The sequence below is a fragment of the Moschus berezovskii genome, chromosome 14 (assembly GCF_049115385.1).
Source record: "Moschus berezovskii isolate FMDL1 chromosome 14, NW_MosBer_1.0, whole genome shotgun sequence".
In the NCBI taxonomy this organism is placed as follows: Eukaryota; Metazoa; Chordata; class Mammalia; order Artiodactyla; family Moschidae; genus Moschus; species Moschus berezovskii.
This window is the reverse complement of record NC_142473.1, coordinates 52,014,277-52,024,011: the sequence shown is the minus strand read 5'-3', so window position 1 is coordinate 52,024,011 and position 9,735 is coordinate 52,014,277. Positions and strand designations below refer to the sequence as shown.

The 9,735-nt window shown below is 41.3% G+C and overlaps 1 protein-coding gene across 2 annotated transcripts; it reads left to right on the top strand.

Annotated features, from left to right (window-relative positions):
- Window positions 1-2,687: 2,687 nt before the first annotated feature.
- On the top strand, window positions 2,688-7,088 carry OR52B6 (olfactory receptor family 52 subfamily B member 6). Of its 2 annotated transcripts, XM_088843466.1 has the most exons (2): window positions 2,688-2,697; window positions 6,136-7,088. In XM_088843466.1, the coding sequence occupies exon 2, from the start codon at window positions 6,237-6,239 to the stop codon at window positions 7,086-7,088; it is 852 nt and encodes a 283-aa protein (XP_088699592.1). In that variant the 5' UTR covers window positions 2,688-2,697; window positions 6,136-6,236. The 2 variants fall into 2 exon arrangements, with proteins under 2 accessions (XP_088699592.1, XP_055278549.2); XM_055422574.2 differs by lacking the exon at window positions 2,688-2,697 and having other exon boundaries at window positions 6,078-7,088.
- Window positions 7,089-9,735: the final 2,647 nt, after the last annotated feature.

Genomic DNA, 9,735 nt, shown 5'->3' with positions numbered 1-9,735 from the left:
AAACACACCAGGTCCCCTGAAGTGGAAGCACAGCGTCTCAACCACTGGATTGCCAGGTAATTCCCCTTTGTCAGATTTTTGAGCGAGCAATCACTACATACCCTTTCATTTAGGACGACATATGAATATACCAGATTTTTAGAGACAGTGAAGGAGTGATGAGAAAGCACTAAGGTGAAGTACAAACATGGATTTGAAAACAAAAAGGTGATGAATAAAAGAAGCCTAAGAGAAAATGCTTTAGGAAGCACAATGGAAAGAGAGAGAGGAGGGGTAGGATTAAAAGTGTGAAAGAGATCTAGTATTGGAATGGGTAATACAAAAACAAGTTCAATGAAACATTCAGGCTAAGAGCCTCAGAGCTGGTGCTGACCACCTCCTCTTAGATGCCCAGATTATCTGTCAACGGCTCTCTTCCATCTGGCTCTATACCATATTCCTATATGCCTCATATCCTCACGTTGAACAGAGGCATATTGGCCCAAATGGTTTACAGGAGGAAATTGGAGCTGGGGAAAGGAATGACACAGAGGGAGGAGAATCTGTGCTCCCAAAGGAGACGAGGGAATAAAGTGTGAGCTTCAATTCTATGTATTAAAGAAGCCCAACTTGTATATGAAATATTGAAGCAACTGTGAGTCTGAGAAGGTGGCATTGGGAAGGTAAGTTTGGATTAGATATTTCAGGATGGAGAGAAGGCTATTAATATGAAGGAATGGATGCACAATAGGAACCAGGTAAGTGGAAAGTTCTGTGGCAGTGTTCAAGGAGGAGTAGAGGGCTGATGGGAAAAAGATGTCTAGAGTAGCGGGAGTGAATTGTGTTTTCCTGGGAAGACAGAAGAGAGAAGGGCAGTTTGGAAGGTCACTTTCTAGGTAAGGATAGAGAGGTAGATGACTACGTGATCCTTGGTTCCTGAGGATGATGTAAGAATCATAAATGATATAGAGGTTCTATCCTCAGACATTAAGGAAAAACAAAAATTTATTTTGCTGCATTTGGGGGATCACCTAAAAAGGACAAATTTCCTGGACAGAGCAGTCAGATAAAGGATTCAAAAACAGGTGGGGAAAAATTCATTGATATATAAGGGATACTTTTTCTTGTAATTTTGACAAAGATGACAGAAGCAGGAATCAGTGGGCAAGGAAATGGAAATCAGCTGTTTTAAAAGTGAAAGTTCTGAAAACGGAGGTTGCGAGAGAGACAACTTCAAGCAGAATGCTTGGAGTTGCTCTGGTTTGCTTGGTTGCTCGGTTTGTGGATGTGGCAACAGCAATAGGTACCTGAATTGGAAGGAAACAGAAATCACATAAATGAGTGATAGAGAGATAATGTGAACAGAGTCTGCCTGTTAGAAGGGGAACTGAAATGAGAGAAGAAAATGTTGTGCAGGCGCTGATGTGACTGACAAAGGTGGGTACATGTATTGGAGGGTGAGCATGTGGAATGATGCTGCAGAAACAACGAGCACAATGAGTAATGCACACTATAGGCAAGGACAGGACATGAGCACACAAGATCTATGATTATAAATCCGTGATGTTTACAATATTTGCGTGTGTCCTTCACAGTGTGAATTTCCATGGCTGAGTGGGTGGAAACTCACATATTCTCTTGTTTTCCTTTAACATTCGCTACATGTCAAGTCTGTCCCAGACATCAGTGAATAAGATACAGCCCTGACCGTTAGGGACCTGATAATATATTGAGGCTGAAAATGTTTCAGTGTGATAAATCCTAGAGAATGAAATACATAACTACCGGGGAATACAGGAGTACAGAGGAAGTACATAACACAGTCTTGGGAAATGAGAAAAGTCTTCTTGAATGAGATATTTAAACTGGATAGATTAAAGGGGAGGATGGAGATAGAGGGAGTGGAATGTATAAAAGATCACCAAGAAAGAAGAGGCACTCCGGAGACATGCATCTTGACCAGTATCAGTGGGGAAAGCATAGACCATGATTCTGTTAGGCAATGGGAAATTATTATCAGTGATCAAGTAAGCAGAGTACTCAAAATTATCTTTAGGAAATATAATTTATTTATGGAGACTGGTTTAGCGACTAGAAGGACTAAAGGCTAGGATACCAGTTGGGAGGTCTTCGAATAATTAGATCTGGAGCTTGGAAAGCAATATAAATGGCAGCTATAGATTTGGGATGTCTTATCACAAGCAGAGAAAATGAACCTAAGGCAGGTGACAAAATTGGCCAGGTAGATTGAAGAGTAAGGGGAACATAGAGACAACCATAGAAAGTACCAACACCAAACCCTCCTTCAGGGACAGAGGAGCCCTTCATAAGGACTAGAAAGAAAGGTCAAGGGCAAGAGAAGAACTGGTGGAGGGTAAAGACATCAAAGCCAAAAGAAGCATCTAATGAAAAGCGTGATTTTGAAGAAAAGAAGAGAGACAGAACAGAAAGTAGTGAGACAGGCTAGGTGAATAGAAATTTTACTGTAGCTGTTGTTTCTTGTTTGATTTTAAGACTAAAAATATATGAATGTTCATAAATAATACTGATTCAGGAAATTAGGAGTAACTACTGACTTTATATTTTTGGGCCCCAAAATCACTGTGGATGCTGATTGCAGCCATGAAATTAAAAGACGTTTACTCCTTGGAAGGAAAGTTATGACCAACCTTGATAGTATATTAAAAAGCAGAGACATTACTTTGCCAACAAAGGTCCGTCTAGTCAAGGCTATGGTTTTTCCCGTGGTCATGTATGGATGTGAGAGTTGGACTGTGAAGAAAGCTGATCGCCGAAGAATTGATGCTTTTGAACTGTGGTGTTGGAGAAGACTCTTGAGAGTCCCTTGGACTGCAAGGAGATCCAACCAGTCCATTCTAAGGGAGATCAATCCTGGGTGTTCACTGGAAGGACTGAAGCTAAAGCTGAAACTGCAATACTTTGGCCACCTTGTGCGATGAGTTGACTCACTGGAAAAGACTCTGATGCTGGGAAAGGTTGGGGGTGGGAGGAGAAGGGGACAACAGAGAATGAGATGGTTGGATGGCATCACCGACTCTTTGGACATGAGTTTGAGTGTACTCCAGGAGTTGGTGATGGACAGGGAGGCCTGGCGTGCTGTGATTCATGGGGTCGCGGAGAGTCGGACACGACTGAGCGACTGAACTGAACTGAACTGATAAATAAGAGAAGGGATAACTGATGGAACAAAATCCCTCAGAAGGTAGGAAAGAAGGTTGATTCAGAGATTAGGTAGGGAAATTATTCTTGAAAATACTCATACATACTTTACATATATATATATATTTATATATATACATACATACACACACATATTTATATGGGCCTCCCAGGTGGCACTAGTGGTAAAGAACCTGCCTGCTTGCCTGCCAATGCTGGAAATATAAGAGACTCAGGTTCGATCCCTGGGTCAGTAAGATCCCCTGGAAGAGAGCATGGCAACCCACTCCAGTATTCTTGCCTGGAGAATCCCATGAACAGAGGAGCCTCGCGGGTTACAGTCCATAGAGTCACAAAGAGTCAGACATGATTGAAGTGACTTAGCATGCATGCAAGTGTGCATATGCATATCCACACACTAAGTCACTTCAGTCATGTCTGACTCTTTGTGACCGATTGGACTGCAACCCGCCAGGTTCCTCTGTCCATAGAATTCTCCAAGCAAGAATGCTGGACTGGGCAGTCATTTCCTCCTCCAGGGGATTTTCCCTACCCAGGAATCAAACATGTGTTTCTTGCCTTGAAGGCAGGTTCTTTACCATCTGAGCCACCAGGGAGGCCCCACATATGCATATATTTATGGGGGTTTTGTGGGTTTTTTGGTATGTATGTGTATCCAGCTTGTTTCAAAAATCACTTGAGATAAGGCACAAAATTAAAATGGCAACTGTGTGAGGTAATGGGTATGTTAACTGACTTGGTTGTAGCAATCATTTCATATTGTATACGTATGTTATCATGTCGTGTACTTTAAACATACACCATTTTTATTTGTTGATTATACCTCAATAAAACTGGAAAATTACATTTTAAAGCTATATATTTATTTTGAGAAAATTGATGTTTTAACAATCAATTGGATTTTCCATTCTGTTTACATGGTACACTTCTCAGTCATGTCTGACTCTTTGTGATCTCATGAGCTGCAGCCTGCCAGGCTCCTCTATCCACGGGGATTCTCCAGGCAAGAATACTGGAGTGGGTTTCCATACCCTCCTCCAGGAGATCTTCCCAACCCGGGGATTGAACGCAGGTCTCACGCATTTCGGCAGATTCTTTACTGTCTGAGCCACCAGGAAAGCCCAAGAATATTGGAGTGGATAGCCTATTCCTCTGCCAGGGGATCTTTCTGACCCAGGAATCAAACCAGGGTCTCCTGCGTTACAGGCAGATTCTTTACCAGCTGAGCAACCAGGGCAACCCTATACTTCTCCGTTTATTTACATTAAAAAAACAAAATTCTTCTAGTAATATTTTGCAATTCTTAGTGCAGAGGCTTTGAAAATTTGAGTCAAATATAAAAAGGAAATTTTCAATTGAGTCTTATAGTTGTTTGCTGCTAGTATAACAATATAATAGATTTATATTGTCTTTGTACTCTCTAAATAAATAAATATATAGATAAGGGAACTTTCTCATGCCTAGGTAAAGTAAAATATAGCACTAAGAGAGGAGACATTGAAATGCAAAAGAGACATCATCACTGCTTCCTCTGAGAGTGGAGGAAAGGAGACATGGACGCTTACAGAAATAAGACAAATTTACAGGAGTGGAATAATAAGATGAGGAGTTGGCTCCTGACAGTCTTTCAGTTTCAGTTAGGTAGGAAGGACATTCAGCTGAGAGGGAGGAATTTGGGCAGCAGTTAAAAGCTTTATAGTCATGAGAATAATTTAATAGGACTGAGGGGGGCAAATGATCTAATATGTTAAAGACCACTGATATGATTGTGTCATTTTCTTCACATCCTGACTAGTTAAAGCTTTGGTTTTTCCAGTAGTCATGTATGGATGTGAGAGTTAGACTATAAAGAAAGCTGAGCACCAAAGAGCTGATGCTTTTGAACTGTGTTGCTGGAGAAGACTCTTGAGAGACCCTTGGACAGCAAGGAGATCCAACCAGTCCATCCTAAAGGAGATCAGTCCTGAATGTTCATTTGAAGGACTGATGCTGAAGCTGAAACTCCAATACTTTGGCCATCTGATATGAAGAACTGACTCATTTGGAAAGACTCTGATGCTGGGAATAATTGAAGGTGGGAGGAGAAGGGGATGACAGGATAAGATGGTTGGATGGTATCACCGACTCAATGGACATGAGTTTGAGTAAGCTCCGGGAGCTGATGTTGGACAGGGAGGCCTGGTGTAGTGCAGTCTATGATGTTGCAAAGAGTCAGACACGCCTAAACAACTGAACTGACTATGTGAGTTGAGGGAAGCACCAGTTAGATTTAGTTGAAGTTTGAGTATTTTCGCAGAGAATGCAGCAGAAACTAATTGGGATTGAGAAGTTATCAGTCCTGTGAGATAGACATCTAGACTAGAGAGGGAAGAAAGTAAAGACATTCTTATAACATTGGTTCATAAACGTTAGCTTGTGATCTTGCTAAAATAGAGACTGCTGCTCCAGTTTCTGATTCATTAGGTGTGTGGTAGGGTCCAAGAACCTGCAAGTTCCCTGGTGATGCTGACGATGCTGGCCTGGGAATGGCACTTTGAGAAGCATTGCTCCACAGCTCCATACCTTCCTTCATATTCTAGATGATAGCACCACACTTCAGAGCCACAATGTTTTCAGACTCTGAAGATGCCTGAAAGTCTTACAGCCAAATGGGGTAGAGGGTCTGGCACCTAGATGATGATAGATGGCACCTAGATGATACTGAGACTGTCTGTGGACAGGGTCTAGAACTATGTGCTTTTCACAGACATTGGGTGTGATTTTCTATAGAGAATATACATGTGTGCAGAAGCCATCATGGTTGTAGGATCTGTGAGTGTTTGCAGACCTTGTGGCTGATTGCAAACCTTTATGTGCACTCTGCTAATAAATACAAAGTCTGAAGCTATTTTTCCCCTATGGCACAGGTGAGATCTCTGCAGAAAATTATGGTCTTTTTGTCTGCTAACAACACAGCTGCTGTGAACAACTCTGATACTCGCCTGGCAGGCTGCTTCCTTCTTGGCATCCCTGGGCTGGAGCATCTACACATCTGGCTCTCCATCCCCTTCTGCACCATGTATGTAGCTGCCCTGGCAGGCAATGGCATTTTAATTTGTGTCATCCTCTCCCAGCGAAGCCTGCATGAGCCCATGTACATATTCCTGTCCATGTTGGCGAGTACTGATGTCTTACTCTCCACATCCACCATGCCCAAAGCCCTGGCCAACTTCTGGCTAAGTTCTACACACATTTCCTTTGATGGCTGCCTAACCCAGATGTTCTTCATCCACTTCCTTTTTGTGGCTGAGTCTGCAGTCCTCCTGGCCATGGCCTTTGACCGCTATGTGGCCATCTGCTCCCCTTTGAGATATGCTACAATCCTCACCAGCACAGCCATTGGGAAGATCGTGGCTGCCACACTGGCCCGCAGCTTCATCATCATGTTTCCATCTATCTTTCTCCTCAAGCGCCTGCACTACTGCCGGGTCAATATCATTGCGCACACATTTTGTGAGCACATGGGCATTGCCCGTCTGTCCTGTTCTGATATCTCCATCAACGTCTGGTATGGGTTGGCAGCTGCTCTACTCTCCACTGGCCTGGGCATCATCCTTATTTCTGTTTCCTACAGTCACATCCTCCGAGCTGTCTTCCACCTCTCTTCTCAAGATGCCCGGTCCAAAGCCCTGAGCACTTGTGGCTCCCACATCTGTGTCATCCTACTCTTCTACATCCCTGCCCTCTTTTCTGTCTTTGCCTATAGGTTTGGTGGGAGACACATCCCACGCTATGTCCATATCCTCCTGGCCAACCTCTATGTGGTCATCCCACCTATGCTCAACCCCATTATTTATGGAGTGAGGACCAAGCAGATTTTGGAAGGAGCTAAACAGATGTTTTCAAATCTTGTCAAAGAATCTAAATAAATGCTCCTGACTTGACCTCAACTTAATTCCTTTCTATACATATTAATTATTCTATATTCACCGTCTCCTCATCTCTACATCTTCCATTTATCCCTGTGTTATTATCATCCATATTCCAATAATGTAAATACGTGTTCTACTCAAATCCACATTTGACTTGGAAATCTATAGTAATACCCAACCCCCTTTCTTCCATCTATTATTCAAATACCTCCTGATTGCCCTCTAACTCAAGGAAAATCTAATTAGGGGAAATGCTCTAACTTACCTGAAATCTACCACATAAATAGGACTTTTCTTTGTATCTACTTTCATTTTCTCCTTGATGTGATAATTAATTACACACATAATTTTTTCATTTAGATTTTCCAGTTCAACATCTTTCTCACAACGGGAACCCCTGAGAACTGTCATGCTTATAAATTCACAGTCCCTTCAGATATTTATTTTTATTATCAGCTATACATGTTCATAATTACACATGTTTAAATATCCAAGTTCAGAGATGTTAACACAGCATCACAGTAGGTGAAGTAAACACATCCATTTACCACCAACTAAGTGTGGCTCAGCTGGTAAAGAATCCGCCTGCAATGCAGGAGACCTGGCTTCGATTTCTGGGTTGGAAAGATGCCCTGGAGAAGGGAAAGGTTCCCACACCAGTATTCTGGCCTAGAGAATTCCATGGACTGTATAGTCCATGGGGTCGCAAAGGGTTGGACATGACTGAGTGACTTTCACTTCACTTCACTTCAAATACAAAAATACCATTTCAAAAACTTTTATCAAATAAGCCTGGGCCACTTTTACCTGTTCCAGACAAAGCCTTCCTCAAAATGTAGATAATTGTATAGGAACAGAGTAGACTTTTCCATCTGAATATGTTTTATATTTGAAAATTAAACTCACAATTAAAAATAAGTCAAATACCTACTCATATAATAGACAGGCACTTACATATTCTTTAATAACTCGTTATATGTCTTGTGCTCAGCGGTATCCTACTCTTTGCAACCCCATGTACTGTAGCCCACCAGGCTCCTCTGTCCATGGGATTTTCCCGGCCAGAACACTGGAGTGGGTTGCCATTTCCTCCTCCAGGGGATCTTCCCGACCCAAGCATCAAACTTGGATTTTTTGCGTCTCCTGTTTTGGCAGGCCGACTCTTTATTCTTCATCTATTTTGTTGGGTCCTGAGAATATTTCTTGTTTATTAGAGTTTTTCTTTTTAATGTTGGTGACTTTATACCCTGCCTAGAATGCATTCCTTGAGTAAAGAGGTTATTTTGAAGGGTTCTATCACTAGTGATCCAAACATAAGCACCTATACATAGCAATTATGTATTATGTATGTATGTGCATAAAATTTGTATTTTAAAGACTTTTTAACATCACATTTATGCTCAACATTTATTCTTCTTTGAGTGAGCTCTTCTCAGCTCTGGGATTCAGTGTCAAGTAGAAGAAAGAACTGTGCTAGGTGCCAGGAAAGTGAGTTAAAGCCAGGATCTACTACTTATTCAATGAATTCTAGATGTTGCATAGTCCCAGTGAACTTCATTTTCTATTCATCTGTAAAGAAGATGAAGATGACATAAACAGTTCAGTTCAATTGCTCAGTCATGTCTGACTTTGTGACCCCATGGACTGCAGCATGCCAGGCTTCCCTGTCCATCACCAAATCCCAGAGCTAGCTCAAACTCATGGCCATCGAGCTGGTGATGCCATTCAACCATTTCATCCTGTCATCCCCTTTTCCTCCTTCCTTCAATCTTTCCCAGCATCAGGGTCTTTTCTAAGGGGTCAGTTCTTTGCATCAGGTGGCCAAAGTATTGAAGTTTCAGCTTCTGCATCAGTCCTTCCAATGAATGTTCAGGACTGATTTCCTTTAGAATTGACTGGTTTGATCTCTGTGCAGTCCAAGGGATTCTCAAGAGTCTTCTCCAGCACCACAGTCCAAAAGCATCAATTCTTTGGCACTCAGCTTTCTTCACAGTCCAACTCTCACAACCATACATGACTACTAGAAAATATATTATAGTAAGCATTCAATGAATGTTCAGTTCATTCTTTCCACAATGCTTCCTGTATCCTGAAGACAATATGATGAGAGTTATAGAAAGAAATTATTAGCATTTATCATGTGGAGAAGAAAACAGGAGTAGTTTTGGGTTCTGGATCTTCGTTAGAATTCTGAATCTTCTGTATATTATTTTTTTGACTTTGGGCAAGTTACTTCACCTCTCTATATCTCAACTTTCTCATATTTAAAAGAAAATACTAATAGTACTTTTCTCCTAATTATTTGATTAGAAATATATATTATATAGTATGTATATGAGATATACATATATGTATATATTCACATATATATCATTTAATAGTACTTGGCATATAATAAATGTTTTACAAAATAGCTTTACTTGTATTGTTGCTTTAATAATTCATCCAATTCAATAGCTCATCATCTCATAATTAATATAAGGTTGTATTGATTAGAATTGATGCTTTTGAACTGTGGTGTTGGAGAAGACTCTTGAGAGTCCCTTGGACTGCAAGGAGATCCAACCAGTCCATCCTAAAGGAAACCAGTCCTGACTGGTAAGACTGATGCTGAAGCTGAAACTCCAATACTTTGGCCACCTGA

Excerpts from the sequence above, each read along its gene's own strand:
- OR52B6 (XM_055422574.2), top strand. The coding sequence starts at position 6,078 with ATGGCACAGGTGAGATCTCTGCAGAAAATTATGGTCTTTTTGTCTGCT.